At 42.7% G+C, this 21922-nt stretch overlaps 2 protein-coding genes across 3 annotated transcripts; both read right to left on the minus strand.

Annotated features, from left to right (window-relative positions):
* Positions 1–13687: 13687 nt before the first annotated feature.
* LOC134438702 (achaete-scute homolog 1b-like) lies at positions 13688–15016 on the minus strand. Its single transcript, XM_063188321.1, has 2 exons — positions 14254–15016; positions 13688–14140 (listed from the first exon to the last, which is right to left on the minus strand). Exon 1 carries the CDS (start codon positions 14881–14883, stop codon positions 14254–14256), a length of 630 nt encoding a protein of 209 aa, XP_063044391.1. The 5' UTR covers positions 14884–15016; the 3' UTR covers positions 13688–14140.
* An 867-nt stretch (positions 15017–15883) lies between these two features.
* Positions 15884–21867, minus strand: si:ch211-210p4.6 (malignant fibrous histiocytoma-amplified sequence 1 homolog). Of its 2 annotated transcripts, XM_063187909.1 has the most exons (10): positions 21661–21788; positions 20465–21323; positions 19832–20126; positions 19382–19568; positions 19096–19277; positions 18405–18904; positions 17814–17962; positions 17338–17518; positions 16695–16762; positions 15884–16151 (listed from the first exon to the last, which is right to left on the minus strand). In XM_063187909.1, exons 1-10 carry the CDS (start codon positions 21737–21739, stop codon positions 16126–16128), a joined length of 2526 nt encoding a protein of 841 aa, XP_063043979.1. In that variant the 5' UTR covers positions 21740–21788; the 3' UTR covers positions 15884–16125. The 2 variants fall into 2 exon arrangements, with proteins under 2 accessions (XP_063043979.1, XP_063043980.1); XM_063187910.1 differs by lacking the exons at positions 15884–16151; positions 16695–16762 and having other exon boundaries at positions 17423–17518; positions 17814–17930; positions 21661–21867.
* Between the last annotated feature and the right edge of the window lie 55 nt (positions 21868–21922).

The raw sequence follows: 21922 nt of genomic DNA on the forward strand, positions 1-21922 counted from the left end.
TCAAAAAATTAGCTCATGTGGTTGGCTGCCAGTGTCATGCCCCTCCTCACAACACTGTGTTTATAAACAAAACAAAAACATGTATTTCCAGTGCATGTGAGGACAATAAGTGGACAATAACACTGAGTAAGTTTGACTTCAGAGGCCCAACTGAGGGCCATGAGAGTGGCGCGAGGCAATGCATGCTGAGGCGAGGCGAGACGAGGCGAAGTGTGGAGTGCGCTTGGACCCCCACTCCCACCCCCCAACCATCGCCCACTCGCCTAATTGGCCTCCCAGGGCTCTCAGTCATTCACCTCCCTCGCTCTGTTCGCTGGGCCAACCAAAGTCACATCTCCACAATAGAAGCTGTGGCTTTCCGCCTTTCTAGACATTTTTAGTGTTGGTAGGATTGTTTGTTATAACTGGAATGAGATTGACTAAGTAGTGTGTTGGAGAAGAATGAAGAATGTGATTTCTTCAGGATTTTTCTGTTGTTGTTGTTGTTGTTGTTGTGCAAAGAAGTAAAGCCTTCCATTGTGGAAAAAGAACGTATCTAGAATTTCCCTGTGAACTGATATTCTACAAACAGAAACTGTCTTGAGCACAATGGCAAAGCCAGGCCATTTTTTAACCCTTTTGAGACCGTATGAAAGGACTTATTTCATTACCTTTCCTTTGAAACTTCTGTGTGCACAAACCTTTCTATGACCCAATTGTGGTGGTCACCTTTGCCCAAACCGCTTTAACTTATTTTTTGTTTAACCATGGCAACTTTTGATAGATGACTTAAAGATGATCCAGTTATCTTATTTACTAATTAGCAGCGAAGGAATTCGCCTCCGCGTCTGCCCTTCCTGACCCCCCAAGAGAGGCCAGAGTCACCAAGACCACTCTAATTTCCTTAAGAGGAGAATAGGAGCGAGGCAAAAGTAATTCGATTGTCACACCACCGGTCCATATGGTACCGAGCTTCAGGCATTCAGGGGATCTCGGCAACCAAGGGGCTATTTTTCCTCTCACAATTGCAAGCGTTTCTTGGAAAGAAGGAAAAAAAGAGAGAGAGAGAGACTGTGTGTGTGTGAGTGAGCAAGAGAGGACAAAAAAGAAGACGGAACAGACAAAAACAAACAGCCAGAATCTAGTTAGGGGGAATAATAGTGAAGGTAAACAATAAGGGGGGAAATCTAGTGACCCACGGAAAACACCATCAAATGGCACCAGCTCTTTTTTGGGTCACGCTAAAAGTGTCTGTGTGTCTTTTTTTGTGTGTGCAGCACTGCTGCCTGGTTGAGATAAGGCTCAATGGATACAAGACTCGATTACCATTATTGTGCAAGATCAGGGTTAGTATTTTCCAGCTGCACTTTATGTTTCTTCTCCAGGCTTTGTCATTCAGCGCTTGGTGCTAGCGTTTAACTGATAACAGGGATTAGTGGGGTTTGAATTTATTGCAGCCACAAGGCGGTTATTGTCGCTTTTTGGGGGTGTAAGTTGGATGACCACAAGGTGAAAGTTTTCCCATGCAGCTTTGCCTGAATGTGGCATTGTCATGTTATGCCCTTATGGGACCGAAATGTATTTTAATTATTTTAAATCGGTTACAAGTGACGTGAAGTCATGAATTTCTCCATTTCCCTTACAAAATACCATGATCTGCACACAGGTGTCATGTGGACCAGAATTGTATTATTCAAGCACATGGCTTGGCATCATCTACGGTACAAGGATGTCTTTGAGTAATGCTGCCTTGATTTATTTTCTTCACACATTTCTGAGCCCAAATATATTGTTTCTTAAACGCCTTAAAAGCCTTAAAGGGGCACTGTGTAATATATTTTGCCGTTTCTCTCCAGAATTCATGATGTCCATTCATAAATGTTACACTTTTCACAAATACTTACCACTACCACCAAATTCTAAGTATTCATTAAAACTGGGAAAACTGCACTTTTCATACAGAGGAGAGGAGAGGAGAGGAGAGGAGAGGAGAGGAGAGGAGAGGAGAGGAGAGGAGAGGAGAGGAGAGGAGAGGAGAGGAGAGGAGAGGAGAGGAGAGGAGAGGAGAGGAAAGGAGAGGAGAGGAGGCTCTCCATGTGTGACATTTTGAATTTGAATTGACATTTTTAGCTGTAAAACGTACTGTACTGTGGTCATATACCAGTAAATATTAATGTATTATTCAGTAAATGTTCATGAAAAGATCAAATTTGTTTCAATTAGCAGCAAAGTTGCAATACCCACTCTGGCCACCATCTTACACAGTGCACCTTTAAGGTTTCAAACCACTAACCACAAATCACTGACATCTAATGAAACTTGAGTTCATCTGTGTAGTACATATACCACAAGTGTTTGAACACTGGAACAAAAGTGGAAGAAATACATCTCCAATACATAAAAGACCATCTGTGTGTTTCATGTGGTCCATGTCATAAACTCTAGTTTGTCGTTGTTTCAGAGTGAATCGTCGCCAGCTAGCTTGATAATAAAACACCAACATACTGTGTGACATTGAGGCCCCCTGCCTTCCTCTCCTCGACGCCGCTACAATAAGCAGGACTCGGACTCTAAGTAAACAGGGAAGCCATTAGACGTCACAATAGGCTTGAATGCGAGTCTTGCTTTAATTGTGCCTCAGGCGCCACAGAATGGTACCATGCTTTGGAGGGGGGTGGGTTAATTAAACTTTGGAAAGGACTCAAGGTGCATCTGCACTAAATGACCCTCCAGCTGAATAGAGGGATTAGGCTTGTGGCAAGAACAGGTTCATTAGAGAGATGGGGGGGGGGGGGGGGGGTTACAGACAGAGTCGTGTGTGAAGGAGGAGGAGACAGAAAGGGGGAGAGAATGAAAGAGTGAAAGAGAGCACGAGAGAGAGAGGGAGAGAGAGAGAGAGAGAGAGAGAGAGAGAGAGAGAGAGAGAGAGAGAGAGAGAGAGAGAGAGAGAGAGAGAGAGACAGAGACACCCAATTACTATATTATATACTATATTACACCCAATTTTTATAAGTATTTTTAAGTCTTTCTGCATACTTTTTGTGGAGTTAGAAACTGGAATGTCAAAATTCGTCCTGTTCCTCAATTCAATTTGCGGTAGGGGCGTCTAGATTTCTAGCAATGGTGAAGAACCTTTTTTAAAATCCTGGTTCCGGATCGAGATCTGATCACCACCAACATTTCATCACTTGTTCCTTTTGTCATTTCCAACAACTCCACAAAGTTTCATCCAAATCCGTGCATAGCTTTTTGAGTTATCCTGCTGACAAACAGACAGACATCCAGACAAACAAGACAGACAAACAGACAGACAAACCAGTGTGAACAAAAACATAACCTCCTTGGCAGAGGTAATTAGAAAAGCTGTTCGATAGAACATTTGACTATGTTACACCCAAATATTTTTCAAGTATTTCTGCTTTGTTATTGTGGCGAAACTGGAATGTCAAAATTCAACCTATAATGAAGAATCTTTTCAAAATTCCTGGATCCGGATCAAAATGTAATAACTTGTTCCTTTTGTCAATTCCAACAACTCAAAATCTATTCATCACTTTTTGAGTTATCCCGCTGCAAGGGACAAACAGACAGACAAACAAACCAACGCAACCTAGACCATAACCTGCTCCTTGGCGGAGAGATAATAATCAGGAGTTTTGATGATGTCTTCTCTGTGTGGGCTGCAGTAACACTAGTACACCACTCTACCACTCAGATTCAACTTGTCAAATTGGGGGCAAATCATGATGATGTTTATGGTCTGTAAATTATGCTTGGCACCACTGGTGGCGTGCTATAAAATATTCAAGGTCAATGAATAACCATAATGGGAGGCTGTGCACTGCAATTACCAGGCAGATGGCAAACAGGTTGGCATCCAGTCTTGAGTGCTTGTAAAGTATTTTATTGGGCGTGGTTAGCCAGCCCATAATACAACACTGGGCTGTAAAGGGCCTGCAGACTTTAGCCCATGCTATGACAACTGGACATCAAGTGGTGGACCACTGCTGCTGGTGCTTTAGGGGCTTTAGGGTACAGCAGGAGTGGGGAACCCATGTCTCGAGGGCCATTTGCGGCCCTTGAGGACGTTTTATCTGGTCCGAGATATAATTTTCATGTCAGCAAATATGCAAACTGCTTTCGCTAAATGACTACTGGTGGGGCAGACGTGGCCTAGAGGTTAAGGAGAGGGCCTTCCACTCCCTGAAGCCATGACTGAGGTGCCCTTGAGCAAGGCACCTAACCCCACACTGCTCCAGGGACTGTAACCAATACCCTTTTCTTGAAAAAGTAATTGTAAGACGCTGTGAATTTAAAAAAAGCATCAGCTAAGTGTAATGTAATGTAATACAAATTGTCCCCCCACTTAATATGGATTAACTGTATTGAGGAGAAACCAATGCATTTTCTTCTTCCCTTTCAATCAGCTTTGGCATCGTCCTCCTTCCATAAAAACACAGGGTGAACAATTGGCTCTTTCATTTGGTCATCAAAATGTAACGGGCCACTAGCAAGTTGTTTTAGTTCTGTTGACACACAAGTGGTTGTGACATCTGTACCTCCACCACAGAGCTTTATTTCCTTTGTGATATCTGAGGTGGGAGATGAAAGAAAGGAATTAATAATTAACCAGCATCTCCAGCTCCCCCACGACTATACCCTCAGTGCCCCCTTTCCTCAATGTTCACTGCTGACTTCTCCATCCAGTACAGCCCCCTGCTCCTCCTCCTCCTCCTCCTCCTCCCCCTCCTCCTCCTCCTCCTCCTCCTCCTCCTCTCCCTCCTCTATGGACGGATGGACGGACTTCTTCATTTGGAGTGCGGAACACAAGCAGCACACTGCCTTTGTCCCCTTTGACATCCCACTGGGGCCACAATATGGCTGCTGAGGGATCAATGGGGGCCACACAATAGCCATTACTCACGGGCCCACGATGGCCTGAGGAGAGGAGAGGAGAGGAGAGGAGAGGAGAGGAGAGGAGAGGAGAGGAGAGGAGAGGAGAGGAAGGATGGAGAGTTGTGGAGTGGAGAGGAGAGGAGAAAAGTGAAAAGGAGAGAGAGGAGATCAAGAGGAGAGGAGAGGAGATTGAACAGAGGCCATGTAGACAGCTTTTAGACTACAGCATGGTGTCTGAGCCACAGTGGATGTGAGGAGGATGAGAGGAGGAAGAAAAAACTGCAATGTGAAATGGGGGCTAAGAGAGAAATGCCTCAATGGAACACGGTTGATCAAAAGAGAATGCTTGAAGGACCACTGTTCTTGGAGCATGAACTTCATGCTCAAACTATGTGTAATCATAGAGTAGAATAGTCTGTGACTCCCTCGCCACTGCACCCACAGTGAAGCTGCTTTGTTAGCCCTGCAGATTCTTTTATACATCCATCTGTCCTCAGATTAAATTTGAAAAAAAAAAGTGGGGAAGGCTTTCACTTCCATTCCTCCACACTCCTCAGACACACACACTTCTTGTGCGTAGGCTCGCAGTTTTTAACAACCGACAGATGGTTCTTTTGCGCCAAAATATTATCATGCAGAGATTCCCCTCTCTCGCTCTCCCTTTGACAGGATGTGATTTTCCCTGCGCTGCCAAAGGGTGTGAGGGGCCCAGGGCCCGAGTCTTTTGTCTGGGTGATTAGACCATGAATGGGGAGAGAGGAGAGGGGGGCAAGAAAGCAAGCAGCCCTAGCTGCCTGCCACTGAGGAGGAGGACTTAAAGCAGTGCAGCAAGCAGTCAGGGATGGCCTAGGATCCAAAAAACGCATTTTTGGCAAAGACCTACCACACGGTATACTATATATAGTTATGATAACTATATATGTAACTATAGTTATGATGGTTTCAGTCCACTGTATACAGTACAGTAGGCCTATATTAAGGATGCACCACTAGGCCACTCCCTTATCAATTGTGGGCTAGTCTGTAAAGGAAAAAATGAAACAACTCACAAACAATAGCATCAGCCACTGATGAGTGTTGTCCCACTGGGAAAATGCCCTGTAGGGCAGATTACCACTCCAGCCCTGAAAGCAGTCTGACTGCAGAGATGGAGAGTGGAGGACTGCACTGGCTGGGTGTTGTACGGGTGTTTATGATTTTGTGGATAGCAAAAGGCAGTATAAAGTAGCCTTTAAAGGAAAATGCACATTAATTAAAGGTACACTGTGCAAGATTTGTAGTTGTTTATTTCCAAAATTCATGCTACCCATTCACTAATGTTACCTTTTTCATGAATACTTACCACCACCATCAAATTCTAAGTATTGATTATGACTGGAAAACTTGCAACTTTTCATAAATGAAAAGGGGGATCTTCTCCATGGTCTGCCATTTTTATTTTCCAGAAATAGACATTTTTAGCTGCAAAACTTAAGTAAACTTAAGCAAAACTTAAGTACTTGGGCCATACTAGAAAACAAAAGCTTATTACTTAGTAAACTTTCATGAAAATATCATATTTGGCAATAGGCACCCCCGTTTTAATGAGCAGCATAGTTACAGTACCTTTTTTGACCATTTCCTGCACAGTGTACATTTAAGTTTTTAAGTTTATTTATGAAGTCTGACGGCTGGAATACTGACTGTAAAGTCGGTCCATCTGTCCATTAGCTACTAGCTCTCAAAGGCTAGTATGTTAAAATGTATGTTGCATATACTGTATGTACACAGTATATGTAACGAATGACATGATAACTCACTTCAGCCTGAATGACATATAAAACAATCATGCAAATTAAAATTTGGAGAAAAGTTTTGCACTTCTTCACCTCATGTGAATGTGCTCATGAGGGCTCCTGTGTTGCGTGCATACGTGCATACATGCACACGCACGTGTGTGTGTATGTGTGTGTGTGTGTGTGTGTGTGTGTGTGTGTGTGTGTGTGTGTGTGTGTGTGTGTGTGTGTGTGTGTGTGCCTTCCACTGTTGTAGCTCCCCAGATGAATGAGAGAGAGAGAGAGAGAGAGAGAGAGAGAGAGAGAGAGAGAGAGAGAGAGAGAGAGAGAGAGAAAGAGAGAGAGAGAGAGAGACACTAAGAGCTAACAGCAGTCATGGGTGGCCTGGCCATTCCCCTGCAGCGCCCCACACGCCACCATCTGCCAAGTCCAACTCTGTGGAGCGCCAGCCAAGACCCAGCAGCTTACAAGGCACAGAGTGGATAAGTCAGCACTCTCACAACGTCTAACAACACCCCCAAAACACAGCCAGCCTTGGGCTAGACCAAAAAAATAAACAAGACCAAAATAGCCTGTTTGTCACGGTCTGAAATAAAAAAAATATAAATCTAAAATCTGTGATCTGTGACTTGACTGTTTTCAGCTCAGACACTTATAGGCTACTAATTTAAAATGCCTTGAACTGAATGTAATTCAATCTCATTTAATTGGGTTCCTCATATACACCATGTATAGGCCTATTTTATGGCCAGATTGCTATTGTTAAAAAATACTTTTTTAATGTAAGTCTTTGCACATGACAGCATACACATTGAAATAGGGAACAACAGTAGATACGTTACGTAGGCCTATGAATCATACAGTGGAGTACTGTCTTGTATGGCTGCACGCTGCATTTCACATGTGTAGGTGCAGCTACAACTCAAGAGTAACACACACACACACACACATACACACACGCACACTCACGCACACAGACGCACACACGTCCGCCCGCACACCCGCACGCGTGCACGCACACACACACACACACACACACACACACACACACACACACACACACACACACACACACACACACACACACACACACACACACACACACACACACACACACACACACTTGCACATGTTGTGTCTGTGCTGTGAACACCACATTTAGATGTGAATCTGATATAATATTTCTGTTGTTGGTTAAACATCTATGTGTAAGGTTATAATGCTGCATGTTAGGACTTGTTGAAGTGGAGTAGACTGCCCAAATGAATCATAGAATCACAAAGGGAAGCAACGAACTGTATAAGGACCCAGCCTTAGGAGAAGACGTAGCTCCAACATAATCCACTCTCACTTAAAATATATACAAAGAAAAAAACAACAAAACAACAAACGTATTATTTTGATGTGGCTATGGAACACAAAGGGTTAAATAGGTGTGCTGTATTACACCATTTACGTCCTTATTTCATAATACACTGTTCTGAATTGTGTTTAGAATAATGATGTAGATGGTGTAATATGGTGTATCCAGAAAAGTTATTAATACCTGTAATCAGTATGTAACCAATAGCTTTTAATTGAGACAATCATCTTCCCACAAAATGGACAGGGGGGGTTGAGAATACCAAACTGGAACAATTAAACATACCGCCTTCTCAGAGAGTCAAGTCATGCTATCATATTTAGAATCTTTGGATCTAAATAATTAATGTAAACATAAGATTTAAAAAAAAAAAAAAGGCGTTGAGATGCAGTTACTAAGAACAGCTATTCTACTGTATACATATGACACACAAATTGCCAGTGAAGGTATTTGAAGTCACTGTCGTTACTGTTTTGACACAAGGAAAGTAATGGAAAAACCCACTATGGCTAGTTGTCTGACCTTTGTTGACAATCTCATGCCTATGCCTATCTGGTGGCCCATGTACAAACCACAACATCTTCAAGAGGGGCAGTTATAAAAGACGGTTTAGTGCTTGTCACTAGTGTAAACAAAGCCAGGGGCATACGTCTCAACACGCATTCCCCAGACAGACAAAAAGCCATTGCTCTACTCTCACAACACAGAGCTACTGCTGCATCAATGCAAGCTGGGCTATATGACTGGAGCACTCAGCATATTTTTAGAAGTTTTCTTTTATTTTGTTGCATTAAGCCCACTGACATTGCAACATCCATGTGCTTTCCTCAGAGCCACTGCTCTTTCCTCACAGCGCTTAGCTGAGGTAAAGTGCTGAGCACTTGGCATTTCAGTAGGCTATATGCCTGTAAGCACAAAAATCCGCTGACTACTTTGCTGGGCCCCAAATCCAGTAGGCCTACATACAATGTATTGAGGACCCAATTTTGGTGGTACCCAGATGGTATCGTGAAGACAAAGGTGAAACATACCGGCTGGCGAGAGTTAGGTTAAAAACATTGTGAGTTAAGGCTACAAGGCTGAATAATCAATTCACTGTTGCATTGAAGCAAGACACTATTTAGGTAGATCACCAAATTGCACTTGGTGTTTCAACCCCAAGGCCCAATGCCAGTGTCCTTCTGTGCATGTCCAGCCTTCCCTGTCTTGGCTCTGGTCATGAGGCGGAGGGAGCCCCACGTGGAGAGCGTGGCCCGTGTAGAACGTGCTGACAAACACTACATGCTGGGTCTGTGTCCCCAAGCCAGTGGGGGCTGGGGTGGAAGAATACCCTCTTGGCCTTGTGTGTCTCTCACTGCAGGGGGAAGAGATTCCTTCCACCCCCTAGAAACTCTAGCACCAACCTCTCAACCCTCAGAGAACAACCACCATAAAACCAGTATACTGTGTTATTAGCCCTGTGCCCTAACCAGGCCATACACCCCTAGACTCGTAGCTTCTAGAACCCCATGCCTTACACATTAGAGCCCCAGGTCTTAGAAACCCAAGCCTTACACCCATAGAGAGTAAATAATACGTATGTAATGTTTACACTATTACAATTCTAAACCCACAACACCAGGATCCCATGCCTACATACACCATTAGAATACCAAATGGTTGAGCATCCGAATCTCAAGCCTTGCACCATTAGAACCCCAAGCCTTACACCACTGGGTTTCCAAGGGGATGGAGGGAATATTCCAGTTTAGAACATAATGCCTATTAAGTGCCATTATCTTTGCTGGATGGACTGTTGAAGCAATGAGAAGGCATATTCATGCAAAAATAGAAAATGTTATTTTGTACAAATAAACACAATTGGGATATGATGTTTGCCCTGTATGTATGCAGCTTCATGGTCCCACAAAGCAATGCAGAACAATGCAGAAGAGAAATCAAAGGAATGGCAGTTATCATGGCGCATGCCAGTGTTGACTCAAAACAAAGTGAGGGCAGGAACAAATTGCTGAAACGCGTTTGGGATAACTCACTTTGATCAAACTGATAAGGAGAAGACGCGTGCCATTTCTCCATGTTGGACATGGAAGAACAGACAGAAACTTGTTTTTCTTTTTTAAGAATGACAAAATATTACGGAAATGTCCTTTCCTTTTTAAAAAAAATATAAATTCACACACTGTAAGGTATTAGAGTTCATATAATAAAGAAAAAGTAGTTTGTGTTAGTTGACAATTAGTTAGTAGTCAAACAGCAATAAATCTAAACACCTAAACTCAATTTCTTCCAACTACACTATGACAGTCACAAAACCTTCTTTTGGCTACTTCCACATCACATGAGATCTGCCTTTTTTTTTAAATAACAATAGAAGCTAGATTGACTTTTCAAACGTGCAAGAAAAATATCAGACAAACAGACTATGGGTTGGTTGGTCAAGGGCATGTCATCCACTCTGGGTTCCATGTCATTTGTCCGACAGTCCATTAAAAAAACGACCCCACATGTAAAAACTATGACCAAACCAAACAATTCCTAACCCTAACCGTCATGAAAAGCATTTTCTGTCAGTATACAATCGTTTTAGCATTATAATTTTGGTCGGGGGGTTGTTGTGCGCAGTGAGTACTGTGCACTGTGGAGTGCTGTGTCACAATAACTATGAGGTGGGCTTTCACTTCACTACAGCTTCGACAGCAGTGTGGGGCCAGACTACACATTTCATATTATTTTATGTTTGAAATAGAGCTAATCATCGTAATGGAACATGGGCCATCTTTTTGTGTTTAGTCCAAATACCAAAATCAATAATAAAAAAATAAAAATAAAAATAAAAGTTAGCTTTGCAACTGGGATAAAACACCCAAGACTGAATGTCTACAGGCCCTTATCTTTTTAGATTTAGACGTGTGTGTGTGTGTGTGTGTGTGTGTGTGTGTGTGTGTGTGTGTGTGTGTGTGTGTGTGTGTGTGTGTGTGTGTGTGTGTGTGTGTGTGTGTGTGTGTGTGTGTGTGTGTGTGTGTGTGTGTGTGTAGAGAGTTTTTGGATAAGGCCCATTGTACAGAGTCATGCACAAAGGCTAGGGAGAGGGGCTGCTGGTGGGATGGGTAAATGCTACTTTCAGTCTTCATCTTTCAGGCTGTGTCCTTTATTTCCCTGTTTGACTTGAATGGCTGTGTTAACAATTGTTTGACCACCACCGCTGACTAACACGTCACTCAGGATCATCATGATGAAATGCCTACCATGCCTTCTTTCTTCATTAATATAATCAACTCAAGAGGTCATAAGTCAATTAAATAACGTGGCTACGGAGAGAGGGAACGTCACAGCACCGCTCGATGAGGTGCTTTGTTTTTTCTATTATTGCATTATCTGAAGCTGGTCAAGCTTTACTTTCCAATGGCTCATTTGATTCGGCAAGGCATGCGTTTAAGTTTTCAGCTGCATTCATACCTTGCTTCAAGTCCTTGAATGTCCTTCTACTGAAGCATAATGCCTCCACATACAGTATGCAATGCAAATGAAATGTGTGTTATAAATGCAGTACTCAAAACCCATTTCTTTCCCAAGAGCCTCCACAGCCTATTGTCATTAATGACACAGTGTGAACAGTATGGACTTCCCTATGTTTTATATACTCCAGCCACACAAGTCAACCATGGTTATTGCTATCCTGCTCCATCAAATACTGTAGTTTGGAACTCTTGGTAGTGCGGATCTCTTACTGCATCGTATGATGCTTTGTTTGCTTGATTCCTTAACAAACAGCCAGCAGTGCTCAATTAGCTCTGAATAAACTACCTCTTTTTTTGTCCAACACATTCCAATTAGTATGCCAGTGTCGGACTCTTTACTCCTCTACTCTAATCAGTTACCAATTATGGCTCAAATTAATTAATGAACAGCGACCATTAATTAGGTGGAGATTGCAGGCAAAAAAACATTACTACTTTATTTAACACATCCCAATTACTGATTCTGATTCTCCTGTAAATTGCTACTGATCCAAAGAAAGATCTAGAGGAATGGGTGGTGGATGGGAGTGAGGCGAGGAAGGGTAGTATAGAAGGAGGGAGGGAGGGAGGGAGAGAGAGAGAGAGAAGGGGGAGATTAAACTAGTCTGAATGAGGTCCACGCTCGCTCCATTCATTTATTATTCTGCACAAATCAGCGCTTTGTGTGACCTGCTGTAAAGTGGTGTCAATCATCGAGCTTGTTTTTGTACAACAGGAGAATTTATTATGAATTTAGTCTTTCACGGCGCGGGTACACCCACAATCCCCTCACCCTTTCCTATTATTTCTATGGCAAGAATAGGCAATAAAGACTGAAGTTAGCCATCAGTGGAGCACTCGCACTCCGCAGCCACATCAAAGTAGCCGAGATGTCCAATCAGATGTGTCTTAAAGGCATTACATGATGAATATGGTGTGGCTTGCTGCACAATGACGCCTTTGTGGAGTTTGCGGGGACCATTCACGTTCGCTCCGCGGACAGCCCCAATGGAGGTAAATGGCCCAGGGCCCAACGCTGCTCCCAGATTTGTCTGGCACAATAGGCCATGCAAATGACTGTACCCCAGTGAACTAAAGCAAGAGCGCCGGGGGCCCCCCAGTTTAAAACCTGCTGAACAAGGAGGTGAAGTGTCATCTTAGGGGGAGCGGAGTGCGGACACGCAGGGGATCGTTTTTAATCAAATGTTTGGATAATACGCATGCTCTTCATAATTGGATGATATTAAATGGCCAATTATGCACGTTCAGCTGCCGGTGAAATTTTTAACAATGTTTACTTTCAGCCTCCTGCTGTGGTGGAATTATTGAACTTGTTGAAAAGGCGAGCATGCAACAATACCTCCATACAGACTGGTGATATCTGAAATGAGAAATAGACTACATCAAATATTTCAAACCAAGTCTTTGAAAAGGCCAATAAAAAAATCTGACAATAAAGTAAGTAAAATGTCTTTAAATTAATTAAGTTTTCCACTGTGACATCAATTTTCCATCAAGAAGTCAGTCACTATGATTTAAAAACATCATGTATAATTTAGATTCTACAGTCAGTCTCTATACCTTTCTCCCTGACTCAGCTGTATTATTGAAGTGTATACACTATTTATTGCAGATTTACACACTTGTTGCATTCCCTTTGCCCTGTGTCTAACTACACTTTTCTTTGTAGTCATTGACAGTCACCAGAGTGTGCATGAAAAGCAAATGTTCTTTTATTTCCAAATAGGCTAACTCATGAGTTTAATTACGATATTTTAGCAAATATTAAACTCATATGGGTGCCTCCTGGTCGATACACCTGCATGGGGAAGTTACAGTAAGTGTCATTTCAAAACTTAGAGTCATTTTTAACTCTGCGTGTTTGTCACACTCCCGTTACATTTACACTGCAAACCTGACTGTGTAAGTGGTGCTATTACATCAAGTAGCTGTGTCTGATGATGTCAAACCTGACCTGGCCATAAGTTGCTGAGCAGTCCTTCAGTTCATAACATCATTGGTATGATGCTGCTTTGTACACACTGCCCTGAGAGAGATACAGGCCATCTTTCAGGTAGGGTATTTCTCCTCTCCCTCTGTATAAGGTAAAATGACAAGGCCTTTTCATGACTTTTAATAAATAAAATATTCTTTATTGTATGTAAAATAACATTTCTCTATATAAACATTGCATATACACATAATGTAAAAAAGTGGAGGTATTTACAATCACAGGAAGACATGGACAGCTGGGGGTTGGGAATTTAAAAAAAGTTCAGTTAGAAAACATCCACATCGAACTCAAGAGGTAAGGCTCAGTGGCAAAAAAATCATCCAAGAGAGGAAAGCAGAAGTTTCGACCAGCTTTAACTTCCAGTTCAGTTTTCGTGTTTGATGGCCTGGTATCAGCCAGATCACCTTTACCTTGTGAGGTCATTGTACAATGGGGCTTGAAACATCAGTTCCTGTTTTTCCATGTGAAAGAACATCAACAACGCTGAGCTCTAATGATGCGCGTCCTGGCAGTTGAACTTTTTGGCGTAAGGACTGTTTCTTCTCTCCCCTGGGACGGATGTATCTTGTGGTAAAGGTGACTAAACGTAGGGAATCTTCTTTGGGTCTTCTTTCATCTGTAAAATGGAACAGGACATTAGTTCTTGTCACGATATAAACCAATAGGTATAGCATGCAGTCACGCCGTTGAATTACAGCTTTATAAGATATCTATAATGTTTAGACTTACCTAGTATCTATCAAACCAAGTTGTAAAATCAAGCAGTTCCTGCTCTTCGGAGCTAAGGTGTTCATTTGTTCCGTCATCGGAGGAGTACGTTGAATGGGGAGACTCTGGATCCGCAGAATAGGCATTGGACAAGGGAGGCGACTGCAACCCACACTGGAAAGCTGCGGAGACGGCATCGTGCTCATCCAACAGCTGCTGTAGCGCACGGATGTATTCCACTGCAGATCGTAAGGTCTCCACTTTGCTCATCTTCTTGTTCGCTGCTCCGTTGGGGACATGCTGTCTTAAAGTCTGGAAGCCCATGTTGACCTGCTTGACCCGGTTTCGCTCGCGCTCGTTGCGCCTGGCCACTGCAACCGGTGGCTGCTGAGGAATAGCGTAACCGAAACCGTTGAAGGCGAGCCTTCGCTTGCAGCGCAGGAGCTCGGGGCTGTCGGAGCGCTGTCTTTTCAGCACTACGGATGTACACTCTTTCGACTCGTGGACACTTGTGCTCAAGCTTTTTGCAGTACTTGCCAAAGTAGCGAAGGCATACTTGTCCGATAGAGCCAGTCTGTAAGTGGCCGCTTGGTGCTTGGTGGTGGTGGTGGTGGTGGTGATGATAGCACTCTCCATGGCAGGTAAAAACATAAAAAATCAGCTGGGCGCAAAGAAGGCGAAGTGTGTTGGTTCATCAATTTCCAGTCCAAGTCAGATGAATAGTCTGGTAGGCGTACTAGCAAGTCCGTTGAGCTCGTGTCTCTCGCGTGTCTGCAGGAATGTCTTTTCTAGACTGGCAAGTACCTGATCTCCGTCAAAATTTAAACGGGATGTCGCGCGCAGTCCCTTTTTTCAACACGCGCCTGACACCCCACCCCTATTGGTGTTGCACGCTCCCCAAGGGGGGAGATCCCGCCCTGCTGTGTGATTCAACGGCACACCAGCCTCGCGAGCCAGGCGCGTGGCTCTGGGATCTCAATAAACAATTCGGCTCTTTCACCCACACCGGGCACGAGCTGTGCTCATTTACATTCTGAGGTTCCCTCTTCCAAAAACCACTGGCTGCTTTAACTAGGCATACAGCGCGGCACACAATGTCACAGTGGAGTCAGAGCCTACATCGGTCTGAAAGACTAGACGAGACGTTATTGCCACCAAAGGACCAAACTTTATTGTTAATATGACACACTGCTATGATCACATAGGCTATACAATTTAGGGGTGTTGCGCATCAGTAACAAAGTAGCCCAAAAAACAGGCTATTGTGGGGAAAAAGAGGATGGTGTTGTCAAGTCTGAACATCAGCAAAATTAATATTCACGATGTTCCTACAGAACCCTGTACATGTACGCCACTTTTCCACATCTCTTTTTCTTATTCCCAATGTTAATAGATTTGTAAAGAAGATCAACACAAACTCTAAAGCTCAACTTCAGCAACATGTTCCTGTGCAAAGCACAGACTAATCAGTTCACAACTTTCTTCAATTAGGTTATGAAAAGGTAAGCAGTCAACCAAACTTCACCATAGACTAAACATAGGCTTTTCACCAAACTTCATCTTTATCAATGTCAATTTTGCGCAGTCAGGAGTGTACAGCGCCCTCCAGGGGTAGCATGGACAACACTGCACACAATAATCAATCACAAGGTTGCATGGAGAAGACCTTTATTTTATTTTATTTGACCAATATTTAACTTGCCATGCAAACTACTAGGTCATACTATTTACAACATATTACAGGTGTGTCACAGAGTTTACACCAGTCACCATGTATGTGATAGAGAGTTACATTTAGCCTTAAACTTGGAATTCAGATTTTTTTTTAATCTGCCCAAATGGAGCATGGCTAGAATGGTATGTGATATAGAATGTGTAAAGTTTGAACTTCCATCATGAAGATTCAGAGTTGAACAGCCCTGCAAAGACATGGATAACATTTAGGGTGGTGGACATTGGTAGAGTCTGCTAATCCATTTCTTCATGCAGCCTAAGGGCTTATTTGATCAATGTGTAAAATCTACGCAACATTTTATCTACACAAGATCTAAATCCTCTATAAAACCTGTGACACTCTTTTAGGTGTTCAGCCTAGCACTGTAGATGAGGACTATGTAATACACGTATCGCAAAAAAAGTTGCGCATGAATCGCAGGAAGCTTTTAATTTTTAATCTTTAACAACAAATTTGGTGAAAAGGTTAAAAAATGTACTAAAAATATTGACATTTTAAGTTGATGCTGTATGCCATGTTTTTTCCTGATAAAAAATAATGTTGGAAATAAAACATTGCTCTCAGTTGTTTTATACATGATAAAGTGTAGAATGGCAAGTAGAGGGGAAAATATATGTATATATTAAATATCGCAGGTAATATCGATATTGCGGTACACAGTCATGTTATCGTGATTTGCATATTTTTCTAATATCATGCAGCCCTAATGTAAAGTTCTGTAGTGTACCTGTAGGATATATCAGCTCAGTCCGGCGAGTATGTCCATACTTGCAGGTCACTTTCTTCTCTTGAACACTTTGGATTACATGCATAATAGCTACATTAGACACCACAGTCACACCACACGTTCTGTCAAACTGCTCCTGCCAAAAATGATCCTACAGCCATTGCCTGTTCATGCATTATCTTCCTTTGAATTTTGTATCTCTGAATTGCACACAGGAGCACCTACATGTGTTTAATACATTACGTTTAGGAAAACCAAAACGTACTTGCACATTTACAGTCAGAAAATGGAGTGAATTGCATAATTGTCTGATTTATCAAAAGTATTCAAATGAGTGATTTCCTGTTGGGTTTTTCATGCCAAAACGAACTAAACAAAAAAGAAAAAAAAGAAAAAAACAGAAAAGAAACCTAGACCAATTACAAGAGAGTTCACAGATAAAGATAACCTGACACATACAAGGACTTTGTGAGAAGAAGTGATGTTTACATTGTTGTGCTGTAATTGGATTGTTATGTTTACTGGCATCATTTTAATTTGTTTATTGTACATGGTGAGCCTGCGATCTGATATCCTGGCTGACTTGCACGTATGGTTTTCACATTAAAGATGACTTTCAGATTTAATTGAACATGTGCCGTACCTGCTGTTCTTGCCAGATGCCGCACTTATCCAGTCTTTCCAATCCCTCCATGGGAAGTAGTCAGAGCAGCCGTGCTCCTTGCAGGGGGTGTGGACATACTGGCCAAGACCGGGCCACTCCTGGGCCAGCTCGTCCATCCTCCTCATGATCTCCCGGATCATCTGCCATGACCTCTGCACTTCTGCAACAAGGTACATATGCAATTAAGAATTAAAAGCACCTTACAGCAGGAGCAGCAGCAGCACCACCAGCACCACCCTCCACCCCAGGATTCACACTATGGCTCGAATTGTCTTAGTAATAGGTGAATAAATATAACAAATACAGGGGTAGTAAGGTAACCAATACAGTGGCCATATGTACATGGGCACTTTGAATTCAAATACCGGTAAATGTATAAGCCAATAATTATGCCTTTGCCTCATGTAAACAGTGAAATAATCTCCTTGAATGTAAGAGGCTATACACTGTATTACCATCTTGTTCCCTGCAGCGTATCTCGATGCACTGGTCCTCATTGACAGTTTTGGTCTTGACGAGGGTCAGTGAATGGATGGATCCGAAACAGCACTGGTCCTTTCCCACCCAGTGAACTGGATAAAATGAACAAATCTTGATGATGAGTCTGTAATGACAAGGCATGATGATGTCACATAAGTGCAAAACGCTATTAAACATACACACGTATGACCACTTATTTATTCCCATTTCATGCACATGCCATGCCATGCCACTTCCAACATGTTTCGCGTTGGGACCTTGCATGGGCCTTGCATGGGAGCTGTCAAGAAAACATGATACAAAATTGGTGGCTCCCACTGTAACACACGCAAGTAAATGTCCAGCTATGAGAGTGCTCTGCAGCCAGTGATGCTGGTATGGTTCAGTTTGGGAAAGGTAGCCTCTTACTGCAGCAGGGGTCGCCGGCGACCCTATTCACTTGCTGAAAATGCTTACGGTAACTACATCATAACAACATTGCCATGACATTACAGAGAGCCATAGTGCTGCACTAAGGGGTTAAAGTCTTAAGTCATAAGTCAAAGTGATTCATTCAGTCCCCTCACCTATGAAAGAACCCACAGGGAATCTCAGGCATGAAGTACATTTGGACGTTGAGGTCGCTCAGCTTGTCTTCCCCCCAAGTCTTCACAACATTGTTGTTGTTCTTAAGGTAGCTGGGGAACATGCAGGCACTGTCAGGGTCATACACTTTGGGGTTAGGGTGGTCCCATTTCTTAGCCCCAGGGTGGAATTCTGGGGCTTCTGGGTTGAGCTCGTTCGCCATCTTAGCCGGGAGACACACCTCAAAGTGCTGCAGGAGACACATAAGACTCCCTGGCCTGCTCCCTTTGCCTACGATCTCCTCAACGATCTCTTCGTCATCAAGATCCAACTTCTTGAGCTCTTTCTGCACAAGGATGGATATGGCCTCGTTGTGCAGAGTGGCCTTCTCCTCGTAGTCTGCCACCCAGGTTTCTCTGTACGTGTTGAGAATCCTCCTGCGACGCAGCTCCTGTGTTGGGATGTCTTTGATTTGCTTCACCAAGTCGTGCCTTATGATGGCCTATGAGCAAAGCCAGATTTATGGTGGATGAGAATTCAGTTAAAAAATATTTACAGGGAAAAACATGACAGAGGAACGTACATACAAGTTGTTGAAATATGCACGTGCATACATGTTGTATAGACACGTTGCAGTAAACAATGCATTTTTTTCTGCTAGATGGATTACGGTATTGTAAAGTCCCTACTGACCTTGAACAGTGAAATCAGGACAGACGGTTTAACAAACACATCATCCTTCAGAGAGGGTATGTCCTCATACCAAACAATAACTCCAATCCGATGGAGATACCGAAGAATGCATTTGAGGTTTTCTGGATTCATACCCCTTCGACTGATATGAATATCTAGCAGGTCAGAAAGAGTTACTCTTCCTGTTGAGAGAGTATTAACAATACACATTTAGAATAAGCACCTGGTACTCCCCTTGCATCACCTTACAAAAGCATGTGAAATACTAAAACAAAGAGAAACAAACCATGCAGAGGTATTTCATTATTTTGCAAGAGATCTTGAATCTCTCTCTCAACCTCTTGGTAGATTCCTGGCAGAGTCCTCTCAATGCTTGGAAGGTTTTCCTTGTTGGTAGCTTCTCTCACAATGTGGTCTTGGAACATCTGGATGTCTCTAGGCTTGGTGCAGTCAACAAGTAGAAGATCAAGTACCTACAGTGAACAACAACAGAAATAATCACAGTAAATGATCCATTATAAAATGTATACATTACAAAGCATTGGTGGTAAACTTTAAACATCTTCATGCAGATGGGCCTACTGACTGGCCTATTCACTTCTCTGAAAACTCACAACTTCAACGTAATAACATATATATGACATAACCGAGAGTCCCAAGAAACAGATTAAGTCCTGGTCATTACAAGTGTGGTGATAATGTTATAACAGAGGCTACTTGAAAGGGTTAATTTCACCTTCAGGTTGTAGTCTGTAAGCCTCCTAAGATCATTCATCTGATCGGAGTACAGGGAGGGGTCATCGGAATCTTGGAGTTTGTTTTTCAGCTGCTGTAAAGTTTCTCCCCTCTCTGTTAACATGTCCCGCAGCTTGCTGTCAATGTCCCTTTTCTTGCGGCTGATGTCCTCTTCGTTGGGACACAGGTCAATATGTGTTCCCACCGGTAGCACAACAGAGTCAGGAACCCTCAGCTGAATGTTACTGATCCAGAAGCTCACATGTTCTTTAAAAGACTTGTCTGTGAGGTCATATCTGAAATATAATATACAATATACAATAATATATACAGTATACAGTACAACATACCAGTAATACAAAATGCATGTTGAAAAATTGAGAGAGAGAAAAGTAACATTTTCCCTCATGGGGTTTCAGAGATAAAAAAACAACAGATGAGCCATTTTGGAAGGAAGAAAACTCCAAATAGATCTCATCAGATCTCCTTCATGTGGGATGTGTGTTGTGATTGTGTGATATTCAATGGCTTGCGCTTGTCTGAAGAACCAGATATTTTACACCCCATTCAGCTATACTTATACAATATCCCATTTTAAAAGAAAAGTCAAGTGTTTAAAGTGGAATTCAAGTACCTGGACAGATTGATGGCAAGGATGACAAAGGCCTGTGGAGTTATGAAGACATGATGGGTGATGTAGTACTCTTCTTGTCCGGCGAAATCCCAGCAGAGGAATCGCACCCCTCCTTTCTCCACCTCTTTGATTTCAATGCCTACAGTCCTGTCATCCTCGTCCACCTCCACCGGGTGGCATTTGTCAAAGCTGCGACAGAGTGTGGACTTCCCTGCCATAGATGATCCGAGGAACATTGTCTTCACTGACTTGATGGTGGACGAGCTTTCCCTCAACATTGTGAAATAGGAACGGATGTCTTTTAAGCTGCCAACGCACACCTCCTCTGGAGGCTTGCGTAGTGGGTTTCCAGTGGCTTTGAACATTTTCAGATTATCGAACAATTCCTCAGGGAGATCAGTCAGCCTGTTTTGTTCCACATATAACTCTTTGAGTTTCTGAAGGCCAACCAGAGCTTGCAGATCCCTCAGACAGTTGTTTGACACATTCAGGTACACCAAGCTCTGACACTGGATCATGTCAGCTGGGAGCTCGGCTAAGCGGTTTGTGCTCAGCTTCAGAGACTGGAGATGCTTCAGTCTGGGGAACACATCTAGTGGTATGCACTTGATGTTGTTTTGATTAATGTACAGTGTCTTTAGCTGATGGAGGTCGCGGATGTCTTCAGGAAAGTCCACCAATTCGTTTCTTGACAGAATCAGTTCTGTCAGGTTGGTGAGCTGCGAAATCCCACACACTTGTTTCAGTCTGTTCCTCTGTAGGTCAATTTTTGTGATGTTTTTATTTTCATCATAAATTGACTTTGGAAGTGTCTTGAGTTTTCTCCCTGCATAGTCTCTTTTCCCCGGCTCATTGGGACCTGAACAAAAATGTCATAATTAATTCCCTTAACACCCACACTGTGTTTAGTGTTACATACTGTAATAATTATGTTGAGTTTACCATCAACTTATGGTGTGCTGCTACAAAACAGGTTTCTTCCTGTTTTTCCATCGTAGGTCTACAGTGACTCACTTGAGTAAATACAGTACAGAACTGAATGAATGTATTTTGCCTGCACTTTACACTCATCTACTGACATAACCCTGTACCTCATACCATTCAAAACTGTCACAAAGATACCTGTAGTACCCTGCACAATCAATTCCTTTACAGTAATGTTTTGAGACAGAGTATCACACAAGAATAGCACTTACCATTCGACATTTTGACAAAAACACCAGTGCCGGTATGTGTTACTTCCTGTAATGGGACTTGACTGAGCGCTGGTTTCATTTCTGTTCTTCCTGCTTCCTTCCTCAAGAGGAGGAGCTGTAACCCTTTCCTGGTCATCTGAATTATAATACTACGCATCAAACGTTATGTTTACAAGCACTCAAATGCTGATGATTATAACATTTTGTCCTCCCAGGTATTTACTTTTGATCCAGGCATCTTCTTTTTATACACACTTATTGA

This window comes from Engraulis encrasicolus, chromosome 22, assembly GCF_034702125.1.
Source record: "Engraulis encrasicolus isolate BLACKSEA-1 chromosome 22, IST_EnEncr_1.0, whole genome shotgun sequence".
In the NCBI taxonomy this organism is placed as follows: Eukaryota; Metazoa; Chordata; class Actinopteri; order Clupeiformes; family Engraulidae; genus Engraulis; species Engraulis encrasicolus.

Bases quoted from the DNA above. Each gene is read 5' to 3' on its own strand.
- si:ch211-210p4.6 (XM_063187909.1), bottom strand. From the start codon at position 21,739: ATGAAACCAGCGCTCAGTCAAGTCCCATTACAGGAAGTAACACATACC. The intron at 19,569-19,831 runs GTGAAATTAACC...TGTTCACTGTAG, and splicing joins TTACAGACTACAACCTGAAG to GTACTTGATCTTCTACTTGT. The intron at 16,152-16,694 runs GTACACTACAGA...ATGTCTTTGCAG, and splicing joins TGAGCTGATATATCCTACAG to GGCTGTTCAACTCTGAATCT.
- LOC134438702 (XM_063188321.1), bottom strand. From the start codon at position 14,883: ATGTTTTTACCTGCCATGGAGAGTGCTATCATCACCACCACCACCACC.